This window comes from Blennius ocellaris (assembly GCF_963422515.1).
Source record: "Blennius ocellaris genome assembly, chromosome: 9".
Lineage (NCBI taxonomy): Eukaryota > Metazoa > Chordata > Actinopteri > Blenniiformes > Blenniidae > Blennius > Blennius ocellaris.
Window position 1 is genome coordinate 4,743,253 of NC_137658.1, and position 24,422 is coordinate 4,767,674.

At 46.0% G+C, this 24,422-nt stretch overlaps 1 protein-coding gene across 1 annotated transcript; it reads right to left on the bottom strand.

The window, feature by feature from the left end:
* Positions 1 to 365: 365 nt before the first annotated feature.
* bcorl1 (BCL6 corepressor-like 1) lies at positions 366 to 20,941 on the bottom strand (the record flags this gene model as incomplete). Its single annotated transcript, XM_080502399.1, has 12 exons — positions 366 to 2,275; positions 2,928 to 3,099; positions 4,514 to 4,591; positions 5,619 to 5,764; positions 6,730 to 6,896; positions 6,994 to 7,260; positions 7,492 to 7,688; positions 10,433 to 10,921; positions 11,252 to 11,381; positions 11,556 to 14,105; positions 14,225 to 14,308; positions 20,864 to 20,941. The coding sequence occupies 12 exons, from the start codon at positions 20,939 to 20,941 to the stop codon at positions 1,915 to 1,917; spliced, it is 4,719 nt and encodes a 1,572-aa protein (XP_080358525.1). The 3' UTR covers positions 366 to 1,914.
* Positions 20,942 to 24,422: the final 3,481 nt, after the last annotated feature.

Consider the following 24,422-nt stretch of genomic DNA (forward strand, 5'->3'; position numbering starts at 1 on the left):
CCCCCTACTACAGTGACTCTCTTAAAAAAATGTAAAAAAAAAAGAGAGAGAAGAAGAAAAAAATGGATTTGTAGAAAAGTCTTTATGGTTAAAATTCTGGCAATAATTAATTTATGACCACAGACATGGTACAGCAGTGTGAAACAGCTTGAGGCCCGATGAGACCAACATCTGCTTGAAAAGTTTCAATTTACACAACGAAATCTTGCTTTTTTTTCTCCATATTATGCCAGAGTAAAAATAAATCTCATCAGTAGATATCGTGTCAAAAAAAGAAAAGGGACAATCGGAAATACACGAGTGGATTGTACCCTGAACATATAGCTTAATGTGAAAAAAAAAAAACAAAAACAAATTGAGAGGATTAGACTATGATTCACAATCATGCTTTATTGTTGTTGATTTCTTATAAAAGAATCAAATAAAAGGCTCTTTCGAGATCTTGCACACGTCTTAAGTCTCTCAGTCTTGCTGTATCCCACTTTCTTTAACTAAACTATACTTCTCTTTACACCTCTTCATCTTAAATATCTTTTTTTTATCAGTTTGTGACTTCAAACCAAAAACTTCATTGATTGTCAACACAAAATCTATCTTAGCACCAGTACAATAAAACTGTACTTCTGCCTTTTTTTTGTCGTTTTCTTTTCTTTTTGAAATACTGTTTTTTTTTTTTTCTCAAATGAGGGAGGAAAATCTCTGAATAAAGGGATCCTAATAAGTACATTTCAGAATGAAGCACCAACCATAGACAGCATTTCTCTTCGATAAGGTTGTCAGATACACGAGAGGTCAAATATATTAATGACTATTAAATTAAGCACAACAAACAGTGTGAATAAAACACTGCAACACAAAGCACTCTGGGATCTGGAAACACCGTAGTGGGAGGTGGGGAGGGGGGGGGGGGGGGGGGGGCAGTCGTGGCTGCAGTTACGGAGGGCGTCTGGTCTCCTCTGGACTCCAGAGACGATACGAAGTTTTCCTCTGAAGGAGAGATCCACAGGACTCTGTACGAGTTCCGGAGGAGAGGGAGAACTCTCGTCTGTCCATATCTGTAAACAAACTCTCAATGTCAAGGTCCAACATAATGTCAAACTGTGCGCAGGCTCGTTGCCGCCCCGGGCTCACTTTGTGAAATGTGGAGGAAAAACGAAAAAAAAAACCAAAAAAAAAAAATATATATATAAACACTGCGAGCAATTAGGTCCGTCCAGTGATGATCTCTGTAGCATGATAAATTGGAGAGAGAGAGAGAGAGAGAGAAAGAGAGAGGAGCGAATGGAAATGAGGCTCTGAGCTGGGCGGGCGATTATGTGTGAATATTACTGGCGGTGGTCTCCTCTCCTCAGGTCTCCACGGCTCCCAGGTCGACAGAGAAACCATCTGGGCCAATGGCCTCCCTGACTTAAGCGTCTTAGCTTTACGCAAGAGTTCACCAAGATAAAAGCCTCGGATTATCCCGTCGGAAAAAAAAAAAAAAAAAATAGCTCTTTTCCCTCGGGAACAAACTCAAACAGAAAAAAAAAAAAAAAAGTCCTAAACAGTATCCATCCCTTGCCACAAGAATACATTTATATAACCAAATGTGTTAACCCTGATGGCAAGATATACATATACACTACCATGTACATACATAATCGATACAAAAAGGTTTGTTCAATAGTTCTAGTGTATTCAAATATACCTATGGGTAGGAACCTGAAAGCTGCTTCCCAGCACTGACCACTCCCGTGTGCAGGTCCTTGAGATCCCTTCTGAGGTCAAAGGTTATCAGTGGAGTGTCGAGTCATTAGTGTAGCTGGAGTTAAAACCCAAGGTCCTCGTTTACAACGGACGGAGAGGTTTCCTTTGAGCTGCTGCTTGCAAGGAAGGACGCAGGACGACGACAGTTTGTCTGCGGTCGGGACGAGGCTATCGGCTGCGGGGCTTCCCAGTGTTTGTCTGCTCCTCCTCATCTTCCTCCTCCTCCTCCTCCTCCTCTTGTAGAATGTGTATGGAGGAGCCCAGTAGTCTTTGGAGCTCGGGCACACACCGAACCAGCTCCACCAGCCCCTCTTCCTCCTCCTCGTCCTCGTCCTCCTCCTTGTTTTTGCCTCTGTGCGGCGACGCCAAAGCGGGGCCCACCTGGCTCACCTGGCTCACCGACACCTGCCGCCAGAGTTCGGCGCGCGACAAACTCACCACCTCGAAGTGTGGGTAGCGTGCCCGGAAGATTCGCGACGACATTTTGAGACGCTTCAGGACGTCGGTCAGGAGGAACCAGTTGCAAAAGCTGCAAAAGTGAAACATCATCAGTGGGTCAAAAATAAATAAATAAAAGTTTCCTGAATATCTGCTTTGTCAACAAGTGGAAGAAATTATTACTTTGCTTGTCACAATTTATCCTCTTCTTTACAGTAATTGAAGCAGGTAAGGAGGAGCTAAGTCAGATTGAGACGAATGTGACAATGGGATCTGGTAACTCCAGAGTAATGACTACATGGAGAGCGAGAGTCTCACGATAGATTCATAATGGGATGTTTGGGGGGTCACAACGAGGTAGTTAATGGGTTGACATGGGGGGAAATTCCTATTTTCATAGCATCAATGGAGTGATGGGCACCAAAAGGGGAAACGCGTGACGGCTGCACAGCGACACTGCAGGGTATTCAGTGTGAAACAATGGTGGACTGGTGGTGAAAGAGACAACAACGGGGCAGCCGTGCTGTGCCGACAGGGTAACTGCAGGACGAAACGGTCAACAGCAGGTAAACAACATGGCAACAATGGGGGAGGTTATGAGGCGAGTGTTGTCGGGGGGGGGCGTTTCATGTTGAGATGTTCTTTACTCGGTCTGGATTGACCGATCACCGCTTTGCATCGTCACGAAGACTAGAAATGAAATCTGACATGTGCCGACGGGGGGGGGGAAAATGCCAACTCACCCCTGCGTTAACGACATCTGGACATGGTAGCAGGGCAGGAGGGGCTCGTCTGAGAACTCGAACACGAGGCAGTCTTTGTCCGACTCCTGCTCCGTCTTCCACGGAGATTTGTCCTCCAGCTCCTGGTTCTGCTCGGACAGCAGGAAGTCCCAGCACGGCTCCTGCTCGCCCTCTGCCAGGGGGTGGGGGGGGGGGGGGGGGGGGTGGGGGGGAGTTCACCAGAATGAGAAGAGGAACAACCGAGTCGGTCTGGCGACCTGGTGTGAGGCCTGAGCGCCCTCTACTGGGCAGCAGTGGTACAGAGCGATCAACCACGGAACGTTCAAACCTGCAGTTTTTTCTTCCTAATGTAAACTGATGGTATAAAAAAATTAATAAATTATCCGGAAAATTCAGAAATAATATTTTCTGTTAAGGATAGTTTAAGAAGCAAAAATAGCCTCCAGCTAAATGACATGAGTGAATAACAAACTGTATTAACTGCAACATAACAAATGATCAATCTCCATCATTCATATGTATTTTACACAAATATTTATAGCATCTTTTTTTTGATTAGGGCACCATGGACAGAAGAATATGAAATATGAATCATTTGCTAATCCTATCTAAAAGCTTTTTGAATGGTGGTCGATAGGAACACCAATGGAAGTTAAGTTTCTTCTTAAAAAAAATATGACAACTTGCAAAAGAAGTGAGTGATTGTGAAAAAGCACTAAAAGCAGCTGATGGAGTTATTGTCTTCTACGTAAACTTGAATTATTAAGGCGTCACATTAAGATTCACAGTGGTCGAAAAAGAGTGATATTCTATCAATAGTAAATATAATATCTAACTGCACCGCTGTTTTACTCGAATAACAATGTTTCAGTGGCTTTGTTGGTTTTGTCCAATGCAAAAACTGCCGAACTGCTTGGACTCTCTGTCCTGCTGACGTTATCCAACGCTGTAGTCTTAAGTATGTTACTATTGCATTAAACTCCTGTTTACTGGAGGAGGAGCGTCACCAAAACCCTGAACTACATCGTCATGGCAGGAGCATGAGAAAAGTCCAACTCTGAGTAACATTAGTACCTTCAATATACGCAAACTGACAACTATCAGTCAGTCGCTTTTTTTTTACAATTTTCTAGTTTGATTTGAAATTCTTGTTCTTGTTCAATAACATACAACTTATAGGCCAACGAGTTAAAATTGAAATGTAACTATAGTAAAGTAACAAATAACCTTAATATGGGGACAAAATAAACATATGAAAGGGGAAAAAAAATGGTCATATTTAGCTTTTATTTATTTAATTATAGAGAGCTGCAGTCCATTTTCTCCCCCAGTTCTTCCATGCAACTCTAATCCTGTTCCCCCTCTGCTGGTTAACTGGCTCCCTGTGGCTGTTTACAACGCAGCGCGGATGCTGGTACTGTCAGCTCGCACCCGCCCGTGTCCCAGTGGCCAATCACGAAGCCCAGCCTACGAACTAGCTTCCTCTCCCGGCAGCGACCTGGCCGCTGCGCCGACAAACACCCGGCGGAGAAACTTCAATCGCAATTATTCAACGCAGAGGCCGATCGAGCACCAGTGTGACTTACCAAAGAGTGAGCTGCTGTAGAAATCCCAGGGTACACTTGGATCCTGTTCATTGCGGCCTTCCAGGTCCGTGAAATATTCTGAATGGGGGAGAGAGAAAAGAAAAGAAAAGATAGAAAAAAAAATTGGTTTTATTTGCCATGACTGTGGCAGCTCGGGTGAGAAGGTGTGGACAGGCATTGAAACAAACACTCGTCTCGTTGGCAGAAACAAGCAAAGCTCACGGCGGCATGACGGCACGAAAGAGCTCGACGGAACAATCTGTAGAATACGTTGAAGCTTGTCTTGGTGATAAGGTCTGCTCGGCAGCTGTGCGCTGCCTGCCAATGCGAAGAGGAAACAGATATCGGGGCTCGCGCCCGTTTATGGTGTCAAGCAACTGAGCCTCCAGCGCTCTGTTGAGCCCAGATACACGCTGTACGACTGTCACGACGTCAGTGTGTTCAACTCACGCCAAGAGAAGTGAACCCTCTGTATCGTGTGGAAACGCATCACGAGACAAAACAGAAAGTCACGTGTGAGTTAAGTTTCGTTCGCCACCGTGAGAAGAGGCTGGCGGTTCAGGATGTAACCCGCCTTCGCTCAGAGTCGGCTGGTTCTCGCATCCCGCGACCCTGAACTGGACGAAAGCCGAACAGATGGATAAAAACAATCAGAAGCAAAAAAAAAGGGATCGAATGTTTCCCAGGCAATTTGCTTAATCGCTTGTTGGTCTTCTCGTGACTGCAAAGTCACTAATCCTTCACCGGGTAAAAGAACAGAACTTCTGCAACTCTTCCTGCATCATGTAAATGGCTAAACTGCAAATCCATTCAAATACATCCAATCGTATGTCGTTTTGTTAGAACCTAATCGGGTGAATCAGTTTCATAAGATTAACCTCATGAAACAGTCTGCAGCGTGCTCATCATACACACTGTAACTCCGCTGTGCAAAATGAGATGCAACATGCATATGTTGACACTTTGCTTGACTGGCTACTGCAAAGTCGGCGGAAAAAAATTAAAACCCTAATTATTATATTTTAACGTCCAAATTCAATCACTTTATTAAACATTATTGCTGGGCTGTTTGTTGCTAATGATTTAAATCAGACGGTGGTGGTACCTGTGAGGAAAATCTTCATGCTGGAGCTGTGCGCCAGCTTCACCGGCGTGTGTCCGGAGTAAGTCGCCAGGGTGGGGTCTGCGCCGTGGTTCAGGAGCAGCCACACTATTGGGAGGTTATCGCTGGCCACTGCGTCGTGGAGGGGCCTGAGCGAACAACAAATGATGTTTTTAATGGACTGTGCGAGTGAAAGTGAGAAGGACTGTTGTTGCTCAGGCTGGTTTAATCTCATGGCAGTTGGAAAATATTTGGATCACTGTGATTATTGTATTATAATGAAAAAAAAAATGTATGTAGCACTAACAAGGGTATTGTATGCATCTCCCCACCCAGTCTATCTCTGTCTTTCCTCTCCTCTATCCTTTCACCTCTGAGTCTGGTTTCTGCAAAGGTTTCTCCCCGTTGGGGGGAGTTTTTCCTCTCCACAGTCGTAAACACACCTGCTTGCTCATGTGGATATGTTGGGCGTTTCTATTTTCTCTATAAAAGCACATTGGAATGACTGTAATGTATTTAAAAATGTCTTTTTTTTACTTAAAAAAAAGAAAAGAAAAGAAAAGAAAATGAGAAGGACGACGCAATCGCTCCTTCAAAAAAAAAAAAAAAAAGATCTGTTAATGTGAATCTGGAACTTGAATCGGACCTTTCACAACAGCTTATTCACTCACAGAAGTGATGTGGAGTTTATATATGCAACCCAGAAATGTTAACTCTCTTCGGTAAAAGCGAGGTGTTTAATGAGCAGCTCCTATATAGCTTCCAGAGCCGATAGACGTTGTAAACGTTAACCCATCAGGCTGTTAAAATATCATTCCAATGCACGTGCACCTGCTAACAGAAATGCAGCCAGAGCGGGTAAATTAAGCGTTCAGAATAAATTGAGCTGAACTGGTGAGTCGAGCGCTTTTCTGCTGATCTGAGAGAAGATTTGTCTGCAGGTTTTCGTGAACTGACCGTCTGTGATGTGAACCCAGGTTGGCCGTCTGTGTGAAATCTTGTCAAATGCCCATGAGTCGCACACTTTTATCAACAAATTTGCTTTAAAGACTCAAGTTTCGATGTGAAAGTGGCATCGGAGCAGTGAATCGGGACGACCGTCATTAACTCTCACCGCGTTCCGTCCTGCGAGCTGCAGTTGACGTCGGCGCCGTGTTTCAGCAGCATCTGGACGATCTGAGTCCAGCCTCGAGACGAGGCCTCATGCAGGGCCGTGTAGCCGGCGTTGTCCCTCCGGTTCACCTCCCCGACGTCCTTTTCAAGACAATACTGGACGACGTCCTGCAGAGCGGAGAAAGGACAGACGAGTTACATCGCCGACACGTCGAATATCAACGCTGCTCCAGTGAACGGGAGGGTTTTTTTTTTTTTTTTTTACCTGATAGCCCAAACGGGCAGCACGTTGGAGCAAAGTCTCTCCTGCATTCTTATTGACGATCAGCCGGCGGACCTCTGGAGGGACGGGCCTCTTGGTGGGAGAATCCGAGCCACTGCTTCTCCCCGAGGAGCTCTTCTTATTGGATGGAGAAGATGGCAAACTCTTCGGGGTACGCGGCGGACTGGCCGGTCGCTTCGCAGGCGTGCCGTCGTCGTCCAGAGCGAGTGAGGCGCCGCGCTTGCCCAAACTGCCGCGCTTGCTTTTTGTCTAAAAATAGAGGTTGTTGCGAAGCGGCGCCAACCCAGGGTGCTTCGTTAGACTAATCAAGAACCCGTGCAATATAATCCCAGCCGCCCACATATATATATGTGACAAATATAGCATTCCATCAGGCCACAGGGGGGCACTATAAGCTTAAATAATAGCAGCGCCTCTTTCCTTTCAACCCTGATGATCTGAGATGTTCTGTAATCCCAGCAAACAGCATCGAGAACTTACTTTGTGCTCCTCACTGTCGCTTAAGTGTTTGCTCTTGAACTTCCTCTTCCCCGAGGGCTTATCGGAGCACTCCAGGGACTCCTCGCTCTCCTGGTATCGGACGGATCCTGAACGGGTGAATGAGGGTCTCCGGGGACGAGGTGGCGGCGGCTCTGGACTGCAGGCGGCAGGACTTGGACACCGATCTGCCTGTGAATCTGCAATGACAAGTTAAATTGAAGATTACACTGAGGGCCACCGAAAAAGAAAAACTTTGAAAGCTAAACTGAAAAACACAAAACAAACTGTGCAAGCCCTTGATTCTGATGTGGTTTTATTCTTGGCTTTGAAACCACACGGGCACATTGAGCCTCAAACCAAAAGATGTAAACAGAAACCATATTGGACACTTTGATGATGCACGTTATGCAATTCGACTTTAGTCCGTCTGCGTGCCGATCTAAATGCACTCATTGGACTTTATGGGGATACTTTCATCAGGTGAAATCTCACGGCCAGTTATTAAATGCATAAACACGTCCTGTGTTCAGATTTAAGTATCTGTTGCGTTCATACTTCAAAACAAATTTGTTTCAGGCCCACTTTGGGGCCTCACAATTTAACTATACCAACAAAGCCATCAGCTCACAGGTTTCCTTAATCTGACAAATGTGACGGACACCCTGCATCAATGGTGTAATGAACCAGCTATGTAGCAGTGCCAGACACGGAGAACAAAATACTTTAGGTGCCTTTATTTAAATTTTTTTTGCACCAACATCAGACAGGCTGGTACTTCCTGAACGGTGCTTGGCTGAGCAACCATATCAAATGCAACTGGTTTATTTCAGTCCCATCCACACTAATGGGTGTATTTAGGAGAAATTCTGGTATAAGTCAAAGACGGGACACGAGAAACACCAACAGTAATCAAATTGAATGTGATGTTGTTCACCACATTGGTGAAAATTTGTCCAATTCAGTGACAAAACGGAGGAGCAGAACGTCAGTAATACATTTCAATATGATGCAGTCTAATGCACCAGCACGCACTAAAACCCCCAGAATGAACAAGAAGTAGAATTATCACCTCTCCGTGTCAAAAAAAAAAAAAAAAAAAAAAGAGACTAGAAGTTGTTTGCTCTGTGCAAGCAGAATCTCTGGCACAGCTGCTCGATTGTACAAGTGTACTTTATGAAGTCGACAGTGGCTTTATATATTCCGTATAAACGGTTCCATAAACAGCTCGACCAATTTTTATAACTGCTTCGCGGCGTCTCACTTATAAAGATGTAGTTTGTAAAATAAATGCTCTAATATCTTCCTAAAATGTTTTACTCACTGGAGTTTCTGGATGGGCGAATAAAATCCCAGTTCAAATTGGGCAACATTGTTAAATGTAAATAAAAGCAGGATCAAATTACTGTATTTGCAAATCACATCAGCTTAAGTTTGTTTTTTTCCCCCCAAGAGAACATAAACAACCTATCAGATGTTAAAATTGAGAGAATTTACTATTGCGTGGAAAATATTAGGCTATTTTAAATGTTATGGCAGCAACACAAAGAAGTTGAAACAGGGGCAACAAAAGATTGTAAATGCTTAAAAAAATTACTGGAGGAACATTTCACAACTAAACAGGTTAATTTATAACAGATCAACAACATGACTCCAAATGAAATGAGCAATTTAGAGAAACACGGCCTCTCAGAAGTAACGATAATGATAAAAATCCAACCAGTTATAGTATAAATGATTCAGAGGAACAGGAAAAATCACAGGACAAGGCCAAAAGTTAGAAGTAGATGACCAAGTGACCGTGCTGAGCTCCATTTAAAACAGGCACAATACTGGATATGAGCTCAGCAACACTTCACTGCACAATCGAGCCGCATCACGCTCAGAAGAATTCACATGTGAACAAAGCCTAAAAACGATGCGTGCTCTCCCCCGGGCACAAAGCTCATCTGAAAAAATGATCAGGAATTCGTTTTGGAAATTATATAAATTTAAAGATGACAATTATCTGCATCGATTCACAACCCCCGATTCCCTGAAGGGGCCCCGACACATCTGGAAATGCACCATCAATACTGCGGAACACCGAGGTTTCAGAGCAACATCTGCTCACGTACCCTCAACATGTGGCGGGTCAGATCTTCTATATTTCATTAAGACAATGCAAAAACCACATTCTGCATCCATCACAACCCCAAAGCTTCACAGGAGAAGTGTCCGGGCGCTGAGCTGCCTCTGCACTCGAGCTCTTTCACCATTTGGTGTATCGTGATATAAATATAAAAATAAAAATAAACAAAGAAAATCAGCAATAAACTATTTTTTTTTTTTTTTTTTTTAAGCAGCTTGAATCCTCTCCCGAAACAACCAAATGATCTCCTCTCTTCCCTTCAATGAAGCTTTTATAGAATTACATTGCAAACATACACTTATTGCAAAGGATTGAAATGGGCTTTCATAGGTTGTCAGCACTGATTCATTCACCAGATATTTCTTAAAAGAATGAATAATTACTCCGTCACCAAACGTCAAGTGATGACAAATGCTGATTCCAAGCCAACAGAGCCAACTGTTTTGTCACTTTTTTTTTTTTTTATGGTCAGCGGCCAATAAACAGATTAATGTATAAGGGTATTAAGACGGCGTGATTCAGACTTGTTAGTGAGGCTGCTACCAACAAATGTTTGATATGTCAAAATGATGAAAATGCTGCTGATCATAAACAAAATGCCCTAATAAACTATATCACACGGATTCACAATGACAGCTAATCACTGTAACTCCACCTGTCTAATTAAACGTATTATTTGACCAAAGAAATACGATGAAACGGCAGCATTTAAATTGATTTCATTTACTCTAAAACGTTATAAAATTAGGTTAAAAATGTAAGCTGCACGTGTAATTAAACTAAATTAAAGCTCTCGGGAGGAAACACGCCTACCTGCTGGGATTCCCACGTCCTGTCTCAGGGGGTTGGACTCTTCAAGGTGCTCTCCGTCTTCAAGTTTGTCCTTCTCGGTGATGTATTCACCGGTCTGATACTTTTTGCTACGACACCGCCGGCGTTTCTTCTGTGGAGGCGTGTCGCCCTCCACGCCGGACGACGTCTTGCCCTTGCCCTGCGACGTGCGCTCCGGCAGGGGGTTTGACCGGGGCCTCCCTCTCGGACGACGGGCTGGTTGGGCGGGCGTCAGCGGCAGGGATTTGGAGACTTGAGCGGGTGTGGGGGGCGGGGCGGGAGGGGGCATCGGCGGAGGCGGGGGGGACGGCGTGGCGAAGCCCCACAGGTCAAGGCGGGCGTCGTCGGCTCGCCGCCGTCCTCTCCTGAGTCTCGGGAAGGAGCCGTCGGCCGCCTCGGCCTCCTTGCCGGGTACAGCAGAGGTGTTGGGAGGCGGCGACGTCTCAACGCTCTGAGGACCGGCGCTGTTATCTGAAACGGATTACATCACATCTGATTGTTAGATTCACACCAGCATCGGTGCCTCGAATGACTGAGACATTTAAAAAAAAAGAAGAAGAAGAAGGCAAACATTTTGGGAAATGTTTTTCACACGCAAAAAAAACCGAATGCAGGCGCTATTTATTTATCTCTTGAACTAAAACTGTAAACCGAGAGTCATTTAATGTGAACCCGATAAAAGACGACAGGTCTGAGACAACTGCAGGCGTCATTAACTTTCAGATAGATATCAGACATTTGCAATGCGAGAACATGGAGGAACGGTAAATGTCACGGGATTACGAGAAAGAAAGTCTCTACCTGCTTTGTTGAGGGCCGCATGCTCGGCTTTTTTGGGACCCGTCTTGTCCCTTGGACTCGTCTCTTTACTCCGTTGGGAAAGTTTTCCCGCGGACAGGCTTTGCTCCAGCACAGGTGCGCTTGGTTTCTTCTGCTGACACACACAGGGGACAGAGTGAGCACACTGTATTGGATGCGACTTATCACAAATCAGAATGGCCGAATTAAAAGGGTTGAAAAGAAATCTCAAAGAACGATTGACACCTCATATGTGTTAAAAAAGCAGATGTCATACAACAGATAAAGAAATTATCTGACAGATTACCTTCTTATTGCAGGACACTTTGGCCGTATCATTTTCAGTGTCTTGCTTTTTCTTTCCTGGAGTCTTCTTCGACGGGTCAGTTGTCGACTTCTCCTTCGCCTGCTTCTTCGGACTGGTCTTTTTTTGTTTGACGGCAGCCGCTTTTGTCTTGGTCGGCGACTCCTCTTTGGTTCCGTTTGTTTCCTTCGCCGATTTGTCGCCTCCCCGCACACACTGGCCCGTAAGGATAGACGCGACCATGCCTTCGAATTTTTCACTGGGAGGATCGCCTAATGTTCCGCTTTCTTTCCTCAATGTCTCCCCCTCCAACACCTGGGCGAGTTTGCTCTCTATCCTGTTCCCATTTGTTGATGCATTGTTCCCGAAGAGATGAGACTGGCTGGTAGTTTTCGAAGAGCCATGCTTTGCTTTCACCCCCGCACGCTCACCGTTATTCTCCAAAGGCTCGGTGGCGTTTGCTTTCTCGTGTCTTTTCTTGACGTGGGTCAAATCACCCTGAGATGGCACGCTGGGCCACTTCTCTGCAGACCAGTACGGTTGGTATTCAAAAGCAGAAGTATGTTTAGACTGGGTGTCAATGAGCGGATCCGCATCAGCCTTTCTCGACGCGACGGATGAAAGCGGAGGGTTGACCTCGCCGAGCCCAGCCGTTTCGAGACCTTGCTGCTTCACGATGGACGCAAGGTTTGACAAAGGAGACTTCATCCTGTCCCACTTGCCATCCTCGTTTTTGGAAGGGCAGCGACGGCCACTCTGGTACTTACATCCCTCTGTAACTGTGGTGCCCTTGGTCTTTGGAGATCCTTGTGTCATTTTCTTCTGAGAAGGAGCTTGATGGGGAAGAGTGGAAGGTTGCTGCCAAGCTGGACTGACAGCGGTGGCACAATACGGCACCGCCGTCTTTCCGGGTCCAGTTTTTGAATATATTTGAGCATTGGAGGCGGTCAACAGGGCCGTCGTTAGCGCTCCCTTTGGGGGACAGTTCTTGCTGGTGTTTTTCACATGCTTGACACTGTTGGCGTGTTGGTTACCTTTCATCAGACAGGAGGGCTTCTTCCCCCCCGAGGCCAGATGTTCTCCTTGGTCAATTATAGATATAAATTCCTGCTTTGCGAAACTCTGAAACTCATCTGCAAAAGTCCCTTTTCCATCTTTGCCTCGTAGAGTAGAAGCCAGTATGGGGCTCGCCACGCCTACATATGTTCCGGGGATGTTTTTAATCGGATCTTGTGCCGATCCCTTACCCCAGGCTGTTTTGGGTTCTGGAATCTGGTGATTTTGAGGCCTGTTTGTTTGCTTCTGATGAGAACCATTACTGTGGGCATTTGGTAAAACTGGATATTGCACGGCAGAACTAAAAGTTGTTGAGTGAGTCCTCTTGGAGTTCAGAAAGTCTCTCTGATTTGACTCAATACTAATGGGCTCCTTCAGAGTAGCCGAGGCATCGTTTAAGATTTTGAGACGTTTCGACTTTGCGGACAAGTCGAGCGGTACGTCTCTGGGCTCGATGGAGCCCGCCGTGCCGTCGTCCGGCGCAGAGGGAGGCGGCGTTTTAAGTGAGCCCAGGACCGTCTTGTCTACGCTGTTGCCTTTCTCCACGTGGTTCAGCAGTCGGCTCTGAGAAGTGATGCTGGCCAGCGCAGAGCCACAGCAAATGGCAGCAGTGGGAGACAAGGTGTAGTGGGTGGGTGCCGCCGAGGTCAACGACGGGTGCTGTAACGGCAGCGCCATCGCCGGCGAGGCCACAACCGAGGCGAGAGATTTATGTTCCCCAACAGGTATGGCATTCTTTGTTGATGAGTGGTTGGACTTGAGTTTCGGAGTCGACGGGCCGGTTTTTTTCTCTGCAGCCGGAGTCCGGCCGACAGACAGCGAGTATGGATAGGTCCGCATGAGAGGCGTCCCCCCAGCACCTGAGCCTTTAGGAGGGATTTCCTTCTGGAACTGAGTGGCCGTGGCTTCTCTCAACGCTGCGATCTGACCCAATGCCGGCGGAAGGGCAATTTTGCGGAGTGGAGAAGAAAAACTGGAGGAGGGAATAAAGGCAACAGGCGGGGCCGGTTTGAACATGGCGGGACACTGGAATCCGGGGGAAACACTTTGCAAGGGCTGTGACTTCTTGCCGGACGTCACATTGCTGTGACAGGGGTTGAGGGAGTCCTCCCGGTTGACTTTCAAACCGCCCGACCGCTGAGGAGCGGGGAAGACGCCGGCGCCGTCCGCTTTGAGTTTGGGAGCCTCGGCCCTTTTGTCTGTTCTCTTCTCGGAGCTTGCGAGGACCGAGCCGGACATGGGCGCATTGTTGGGCTGCTGAGGTTGGGGGAGCTCTGGGCTGTGGTTGCAATTGCTAGAGTCCAGGCAGGCTTTTACCGTCTTACAGTCTTTCGTTGGAGTGGTCTTGTTCTGCTGACTGAGGGTAACATCTCCTCTGAACTCTGGGGGTAGCGTCTGGGGGGGATTTCCCACCATGCTCGTAGACGCTTTATTAGGAGCACTGATCTCTCTGCTCACCGTGCCTCCATCCCCTACATTCATTAGTGTGGGATCCACCTGCGTAATAAGACAAGGGCGTGAAGCCTGTGTTAATTAGATAAGAGGGCGAAACACTCTAATCAGGTAATCTAACAAGCAAAAGAAAAATACATTAAAATTTTTTTTATAAAAGTTACCTGCATAGGTGTTTCTTTAGCACAACATGCCGTGGGGATCGGCGGGTCACTCCGATGACAGTTTCGTTGAAATCCAGTGATGTGCTGCAAAATAGACAGAAGAAAAACACTTGATGTGATCATCAGAGTAATCTCTTTTTCATGGCAGTAAAAATGTCTTTAAACCATCATAAAAGGAACATAAAAAAGTCACTGAAATCAAAGTAAACATCCCTGGACAGCGGAAAACGTCCATCGAGACACACTTTGAGGTCAGATATGTTACACTTTCCTCAGAGCAAGGAAACAATTCAGCGTACTAACTGGCGGAACACAATCATTGTATTGCTCCCTTCGCTTTTCTGTAGTTCCTCTCAGGGAACACACACGTTTTGTCAGCGCTCATCGAACCAGAGTGTGAACCGTCTTTACAGAAAAGTATATATTCAGAGAGTGAAATGAGACCTAAAGCATCAGCTACAGTGTGGAGACAGGCTACATGAATTACATATCGTTTGCTCACAAGATTTCTATTTTCTCCCACCGCGTTTTTAAAGTTAACTCTAATATTCGGCTGAGATTATTGTGGCAAATGAAGAGTGAACCTACACGTCTCTCTCAAAATACAGTCGGACCAACAGACAAAAAAAGATTATAAGAGGACACCAATGAGAGGAGAGAAATGATGTTTGTTTTTAACCCCCAAATTTAAACTATTTAAAATAATTTAGTAGTAAAACAAGTCAGTATATTCAAAAGACAAAATGTTAAACACAGCAAAAGACGGACTTTGTAAAACTTAGGTAGTTTGTTACAATGATTACAATCACACCCTAATTCCCATTTAACAACTTCGAGACATAATGTTAAGAAATTATATAATAATACCACAGCAGAATGTACAAATTAGTACCGAGGGCAAGTCCTACCATGACAACTCGCGGAGTGAACGTGACGTTTGGACCGTAATTTTGGTTTTCAAACCACTAACAACGGCACAAACAAGTCCTTTCTGCGTTTCAATATAAAAACAACTTTCTAGCGACAAACACAGAGAGTCAAACAGCCATGAGAAATACAAAAACAAACCCCAAAAAAGACATGCTTGACTGACTTAACACAGGAAAATAAGACAATATGAGACCTTACTGTGCATATTAAAGGGCGCAGACAGGAGAGGACAGAGTCCCTAAAATTTCAACCAAGAGCCCTGTGGTTTTACAACGAGACGGTCACTTCAAACAGACTCATGACCCTTCAGACCCCCGGGGCCTGTCTTTAGTCGGCTCCTTTTCTGTGACCGCTCCAGTGATCTTCTATTAAAGAACAGAACTTTGGTAGTGATCAGGTCATGCACGCCGATGGGTGCCGAGAAATATCAAAAAGTTTTCCCCCGATTGCTTATATGGTCAGATACTCAATTATGTATCATTTTAATGTTGTGGGGGGGGGGGGGGGGGGGGGGGGTCATGGCGAGCTCGATGCTCATCAGTGTTTATCTAAAATTAGACAGTGAAATCCCACCCATTGCTTCTCACACTGACACGACAGACAGTCACAACAGAGTCCAAAACAATCCCTACCAAGCACGGGGAGAAATAGTTACTATTCCTCTATGTCATGTGAAGAAGGGGCAGCACATGTGGAGGAGCACACGCCAGCATGTAAGGTGGAGGTGAGCGCATCTGCAAGTAAATGAGAGCGTCTACAAAAGGGACCACGCAGGAAAGAAAGACATGTCGGGAGGTTTCGGTGAAACCAAACGAAGATGATGCACATAATGACTGACACGCCAATCTCTGCTGGAATCTGCGATCCGAGGGGGACTGAAAGGAAGGAGGAAGAGGAGGGGGGGGCATGCCGTTCCGTGCAAAGGAGGGTCCGCATATATTATCGTAACAACAGTTGCTTTACAGCTTCTTCTTTTTTTTTTTGTCTTTGTGCTGCGCGATCGCGGAGGGTCTGCTCCGCCACAACATTTGAATTCATCCGCTCGCGATGTAGGCCAGTGAAATGCATGCAGCGCAGTCCGCGCGCACGCCGTGGGCAACACGCGGAACAAAGTCGAGCCCGGAAAAGAGCCTTTTTTTTTTTTTTTTTTTTGAGGGAGGGTAAAAAAAAAAAAGAAGAAGAAGACGAAGAAGAGGAAAAAAAGCGGAGAAATGATTGTGTAGTAGCCCCCCCACTTTCCACCCGGTCAGCTCGGTGTGTCCAACAAAAGACACACGTCCCAATGTCACATGTGGGGTGGTGGTGGTGGTGGTGGTGGGGGGGGTGCACAATGAGACCAACGTGCGTGTTTGTGGGCACGCGCAACAAAAAAACAACAACACGTTTTCTCTGTTATAAATATCAGCACGGAAAAACTCTGGAGAGCTCCGGGTCTCTCTTTCTCTGTATGTGTGTGTGTTTCGCTGGAGATGGCGAGCAGGCTCCATAATGAGAGAATGGCAACTGGCTCTCAGGTGATCCGTCCATCTGCACACAAACGCCGGGATCAAAACTGAGCCGACGGGCGGCTTCCAGTCACCCGATCCGGCCCGCGGACCGAGCAGGAGAAGACGTCGGGGTGTTTGGAATACGAAGGACAGATGTTTAGGGGGAATTATAGCGAGTGACAGGAAGGATTTTCTGTTGGAAAAAAAATATATATATATATCGAGTGGCTGCGACGTCGGAGCGCGATGTTGGTAATGTGTCACATCTCTGATAAGGTAAGTCAACATCCATGCAAAAAAAACAAAACCAAATAAATAAACAAGACAGAGCCAAACAAACTAAACTTCTGACCATCACCACCGACTCGACTAAAGGCACCCGGCCGGAGGACGATGTCACAAAACAAAAATTGCAAATTTCTTCCGCTGATAACAGAAAAAAAAAAGAGAGAACGATTGAGTTACTGGGGAGGAAAAGTAGTCTGCTGGAGATCGACCAGGGGAGGAAGGAGGGAGGGAGGGGGGGAGGGAGGGGGGGGGTTTGGCTGACCCAACTTATTGCGCTGCTGGAGCGGGGAAAAACAATATATTGAAGTCCGCTGACCAGCTCCTCCGGCTCGGCTGGTGGAGGCTCCCAGCTCCCTGCGCGGCTCCCCGCACTGGATCCTCCCGCTGGGTTACATGTTGAGGCAGGCTACTGTTATTTATCCCCGGCCGACCCGACGCGAAGTGGTGCTCCCGTCTCTCTGATCGGCCCTTCGCCGGACTGACTGAACCCAGTCCGGCGGATCGGAGACGATCGCGGAGCCCCCGGACCCGCCGAGCCTCTCCGCTGCTCCCCGGCCCCGCTCTCGACTCTCTCTCTCTCTCTCTCTATCCTAAATACTGAATAATTCTCCTGCTAATCAGCAGGCGAGATAAAAAGATGTCTGAATGACACCAAACAGTTACGAACCCGTCCGTCCCGATGGCACGTGAACGACGCACCGGCCACGACTGTGTGGATACACGGCCGCGTCCAGCCGTTCGCCTCCGCCGTCCGTGGCTGCCCACTAATCTCGACGGTTTTCGGTTCTAAAAGTCCGGGGGGGGGAGGAGGAGGGAGGAGGGGAGGGGAGGGGAGTGTAGAGAGAGGGAGGGGAGGGGAGGGGGGGGGGGGGGTCGCCAAGACAGTCCGTTCCGTATCTCCAGTCTCGAGCGAGCGAGGGGGGCAGAAGCGAGCGCGGGGACGGCATGGGAGATGTAGTGCTCGGCTATCCACGCCCAGGATTAGACGCTGGAGAGGCTGGGAGGGGGGAGGACTACAGGTACCGGCATGCACCGCGCGCTCCAGCCGCTCAAGGGGAATAGACCGGGGGTGGGTAGGGGGGATGATCGCGACCACAGAGTGTAACGGTGCGCTAAACTGAAAAAGGCTTATCTTGGGCAACCAAGTAATAATCTGTAATTTATGGGGTTTTCTGTTTTTGTTTTTTTTAAGCAAAGCCGTATCAGTCCGAGACTTTGTGCACGTCAGTGGCACCCGGGTCAATTAACAGGCAGCTGTGTGGGTGATGGTTTCAAAACGAAATAACGACAATTCTGTCAAATATCAAAACGAAACATTGTTTGTCTCATGTCCAGGTGAAGGTAGTCTTATCTATATCTGGCACCCATGCCCTATCTTGAAAATGACGAGGCAATGTAGAAGCATTTTTGACTGGATGTTGAGGATGATGTGGTTTGAAAGAAGTTTTGGGTCCAGGTGAAAATGACCAGGTCGCCTATTGCTTCAAATAGAAACTATATAGCAGTGACGTCTCATTTAAGGCACGTCAAAGCCCCTGAAACAGGCAACTTAAGTTGACATTTCTGCTTGTTTACTCTGTATTATTTGGATTCAACACGAAAACTACTACTTCTCCTCTATGAAAAGCCAAATGTGACTAAAATTAACCTGTGGAGCCGCAACTATTATACCCCTCAACGTATTTTGGCAAATGTTATACAAAAAAAAAAGCTGCATTAAATCCACAATGACTGAAAACACTACTAATGTTTCAATAGAACTTGACTTCATCGCCTTTGTGTTGAATATTTTGCCCTCCTTCATTATGGTTGCAATTATCCATCCCAGCAGAGCCATAACTTTCCTTTGTTTTAAATTCAACCTGCCAGCACTGATGGCGTGAGGAGAAGCATAACCGCAAATCAACATTTCTAATGAATATATGAACAAAGACGGTGCCATTCCTTCTGCATCTTCAGTTCCCTGCCATATACTGTCTTGCAGTGCTGTGTGTGTCAACATCACATTTCCTGTTACTATCAGGCTGGCCCATGCAGGCTACAACTAGAATCACACATACAAGTGCTTTTCAGAGCAGATCAAAGCACAACTGCAACTTTGAATTTTGAAAAAAAAAATATCCCTTTCAATCACTTTTTTTTTTTGGTACACATAAAAACCCACGAAGAAATCTGAAGCAACTCATGTGAACAACAACCTTCCACCTGGTGACAACCGAGCTGAAGAGACACCCCCCAAGGCCCCTCTTGCCTGCATGGACACAATCTCTTGACACACTTTGAATCGCTTTAAATCACAAGGCCAACGTTCCCTTTTTTAAGCTGAACGGCTCCCAAACAAAGACAGAAATATATGTGCAACAGCAAAATCATGTTTGGTGGAGGTGCTGGTGGGGTGGAGGGGGTGATGACAACACATCTGCAACTGAAGAGTTGCACATAGGCAAACACAAACTTTAAAATGGTATGTAGAGCAGGGGGTTTGTCCCCCCCCCCCCCCCACCAAGATAAACAACCACAGGATACTGAGCTCCCTCACTCTGTAATCACATTTTGGCACATGTGGTGAAACGGTACATGTTACCCTGCAGTAATGAGAACACTTGCCTCACCTGGATCCTAAAAAGTAGTGATGTTTAGAAGGGCGTCCACTTCTTTTTAGGGAAACAGATTTCTTACTTTCTTTTTTTTTCTTCCCCTTCAGCTCCCGTGTTGAGGACATAGGCATGCACACACAGCGAGGCGGACACCGTCGGGAGTTTGTTTACTACCGTGTGTGTGTGTGTGTGTGTGTGTGTGTGTGTGTGTGTGTGTGTGTGTGTGTGTGTGTGTGTGTGTGTGTGTGTGTGTGTGTGTGCGTGCGTGCGTGTGTGTGCGTTAGTGCCTGCGTGCGTGCGTGTGTGTGTGTGGTGCAGGGCAGCGATCGTCCATCCGCCGATCGCGGAGCGAAGCACAAACTATTTCCACCGCTCGCGGAGAGGAGGGATCGTGCGCGAGCCTCTTCACATGCCCTTCGCCATTCGCTCCAGTAATGGCTGCGTGCAAAGCAGCCAAATCGCTGACAGATGGCCAAAATGTGAAATTAGGAAACACAATTAAAAACACACACACACACACACTCACACGCACGCGTGATCAGTGTAGGAGTCGGTGCGCAGCGGGAGTGACACAAAGTGGTCAGCGGACACATTGTGTCTGAGCCGCCGGTAACCCGGAGACCTCCGCGACCGGAGCGGGAGCCATCCCGGTAGTGACCGGCTGCTCGGGGCTCCACCGATCACACACTATAGTTTTTTTTTGTTTTGTTTTTTTTTTGCTCCACGTCGGATGTCTGGAGCTGTGGGGCTTGAAAAACTTGTTTTGCACGCAATTCTGATCATGTCGAGTGGGGGAGTGGGGGTGGGGGGGGGGGGGGGACGTGGCGTTGTGCACAAGCACTGTGACAAACCAGCGCGAGATGAATGTTTACATCGGGAGGAGGCCCCGCTGTATTTTTCTTTTCCTTCCTTTCTTTAGTGGGGTTTTTTTTTAATTTTATTATTATAAATAAGTGTGTCGTCTTTACAGTGGGCATGTGTGGTCATCTGTCTGTGAGTCATATCGGAGATTATCGACCCTATTTAGGCCGCCATGCTTCGCGGCGACGAGGATGTCCCGTCCTAAGTTGGTGGTTCACCTGGTCGAGGCTGAACCGTCGAGGCTGTACGGAGGAAGAGGAGGAGGAGGAGGAGGATGAGGGGGGGGGGGGGGGGGGTCGTCCAAATCAAGCGCATTATTCTTCCATCTTGGCAGAAGTAATGAATTATTCTAGAGGAAACAGGAGGGGAGGGCGGCAGCGGAGGAACCACAGAAAACAGTCCAGGGTGATGTTCTTGTTTTTCAGGTTAATGGATGGCCCGATGCGTCCGTCCACATGATGCCTGCGAAGCCACACCGAGACAGTCGCCGTGTCAGCGGTCGGATCGGCCGACTGCGTCCACATGGACAGCGGGAGACCCAACGCGGATGTCATCTCGACACACAACTTAGCTGCCCATACATGTGACACACACACACACACACACACACACACACAGAAAGACACAGACACACACACACACACATACACACGATCCCACATAATAATGCCGCGGGATAACAGCGAAACACCGCCGCAACTACAACCGGAGCACCCGACGAGACGCCGACAGCCGGAAAATGCAGATATTCAGGTCAAAGTTTGGCAGAGTTTTTAACTCGCCCTCAATAGCGTTGTGCAATGCCCCCTTTAATGCCCCCTGCTCGCCCGTAACGCCTTTGTTATTAGTAATCGCATGGTATTGCGCCGTCTTACCTTGCGCTCCGCGCTGCCCGCAGCCACAAAGCCCGCACGCAGCGCAACAAGCTATTGTTGTCTGCACACAGGCTCGGCCGTGGGGGGCCAGGGATGTGATTTTTGAGGGAAGTAGAATGAATACAGTATGCAATTTTTGGCTTGTCCTCGCGATCTTCCCTTTACTGCCAGTTTTCGGTCTGCAGCAGCTGGAGATGAAAATCGCGCACCCTGGGTCCTAGCGCCGGGTAAAAGCCCTACAGGTGAATAACAAACAGAGCGGGGCTCCACGGGGCTGCAGCCTTTAATTGCACGGTAGGATACCTTGCAGGAGCACACGCACACACACATTAAAAAAAAAAAAAGTAATCAGAGAACACACTTTCACTTCTTTTGCTCGCAAGCGTGCAAATACTTTTGATGGTCCAATTCAAATTACGCGTGAAAAGGTGGGATCAAAAGTTTCTTCAAATGCAACTCATGGAATAAGGTTCATTCACCTAAAAGCACCTATTTCACCATGTGCGTACCAAGTTTGTACACTCAATTATTTAATTTATAAGGAAGCCATCAAGCTGTTTCCACTCATTCCAATGACAAAGTGGCAATCATTATCGTTATTTTAAAACCTGATTGTTGAACAAGCTGCTGGTAGTTTGTGAAAGTCATTAAAAAAAGTGAGAACAATCAGACACCCTGTTTATAGTTTTGCATCAGAGACTGGTCCAGATTCACAAGTAAACGATGAGCATCTGTCTGCTGTGGCAGTTTTCACATTTCTAGTTGGATAGATCATAATTGAATCTGGAGTGGACCAGATCACTAAAATGAGAAAATAGCAAAAACATAATATTTCAGTTAGTTTAGTACAAAGAGGTTCAAGTATGTTTGGGAAACATATTTATTTAATTAGATGATTTGTCACAAGTCAAACCAGTTGTTTTGGGGGGGGGGGGGTTTTATGGGGAAAGAAAGACCAATTTTACAGGTGAAAATAGAGTGAATACTTGTCTTTGCTGAATATCTTTGCTTCCAAAATGCATTTAAAAAAAATACCCAGGCTTTGTTTCTTTTGGTAAATCTGATCTGGAATCTGATCAGTGATTCCCTTCTAATATGGACAGTATGGCTTTTATGATAATGCTACTTTATTAGCAATAAGGCAACTTCGACTGCTCCATCGCTGATCTCTTGAGTCTTTCTGTGTTAATGTCACTATTGTGCAATTTTATGGTTGTCCCAGACGAAGGATAACGATTGTGAGAGAATCGTGGTGATATTTTTGGTCTCGGCTCTAAATCAGAGGTCACGTCGCCTGTCGGACCGGTTCAAGGATGGATGTTGTCATGACCTTGCGACCAAAGACCACTTGCATTAAAATTCTGTCGGTGTCAGAAATGCAGTATGAAGTCACGTACTGATCAGCAAGGGCTCCTGTAGTTTTATTTTTTTCATTGATGGATTGCACACGCTTGCACAATCACGTCAACCCATATACATCATAGGCTTGCGTCTTCATCGTGCAATCTGCACACAGTGAACTTCATGCCGTGCCCAAAGTTCATGAGATGTATCGTACAACTGTGGCCAGCTGTGAACTTATAGGATGGTTAAAATTGCAGTGTGTAGAAGCCATTAAACAGTGCAATCCCCACTGAATAATTAAGGACCAGTTATTCTTATTCGAAAACCAAAGTGTTTTCTTTGTCATTTTGTTCCGCAGGCTAGTTTGGTCTCTCTGTTGAGTCGCCAGCCACATGTATGACACTCCTGGATATGAATGTCCAGAAATGTGCACATTTTTTAAAACTCTCTGTTCTAACCTCAATAATAAATCTATTAACTTTGTTCTAGGCGACATCAAACTTACAGAAAAGGAAGCATCTTTGTGTTTTCAGAAATTTTAAACTGACACCATTCCATCATATCCATCATTTTATCTGAATATCATTTCATTGTATTAGAAATACTTGTTTGACAACTGAAAAATACTTGAAATGTGCATAAAGTGGATCGAACTGCTCTATCGATTGTTCAGAATTTCAATGAAAATGGCAGTATATGTCACAAAAAGTGCAAAGAGAAAGAAAATCAAATGTGTTTGCATAGAAAATTAAATGCATGTTATGCAATTATTTCAGTAACATTTTAGATTTCTACTAATTGTTATGAAAAAATTACTCCTGAACAAAAAAAACCTCTGAATTTAACATGATAAAAGTTTTGGGTTGAAGATCTTCCATGTGTAAACATGTTGCTTCTTCAACAGAAATCTGGAATTTCAGATGCTTTTTTTCTCTTTTTTTTTTTAAACAACAGCAAGCACATCCTGGCGTGGTCAGCATGTGAAAGATTTAAAATAATACATACTTTTCTAAATCCAAATTTTTTTCAACACTTGATTCCTGTTCGTTTGAACCTTTGTTGTATGCAATCACTTCCCCTCAGTCTGTATCCTGCATCTTTTTTTGGTCACTACGCTACTGTCAAGGGACAAACTGGACTAAAAGGATGTGAAATATGCACTGACAATAGGCAGCCCCACATTTCACACATTCGGTTTGTGGTTTTTAATTCACAAAATGCTCCCAAAATCATAAATGCATGGTCTCATCTTGTCCGTTTACATGGAGGTCAGTCCATGCAAATGAGGAGCGGTGAAGTTACACGGTAAACGTTTAGCGAGCCCGAACGGTTTCAATGGCAAGTAACAGAATGTTGAAGTGTTTGAAGTGAGCTCATGTATGGTTAACAGATCAGAAACAGCAGTCTCTTGGCAACATGACGCAGAGGGACGAGACGAGGCAAACTGCATGATCCAAAAGTACAAATATAGATGTCGGGAAAGACACCGGAGTGAAAAACGGTAACGAAGACGCCCAAACTGTTGGCAATACGTCTCGTTTTAAACGCTGTCATATTGTTATTTTTTACAATTTTTTTCATATGAGTTACAAGTAGATCTTTTACACAGGGACCTGGGCTGGACACTTAAGGTCAGGACAACCTGACAACTTACGAGAGGCTTGTCAAAAAGCTTCAGTCAGTGACAAACTGATGACGGCTGTCAAAGAGTCGAAGGGTAATGGCGCTTTAGAGAATTTCCTTTTGACAAAGACCAAAGGAATTTGTGAGATTACATTGAGTTAAAGCAGTCTTAATACGTGTCCACGTCCAGTGT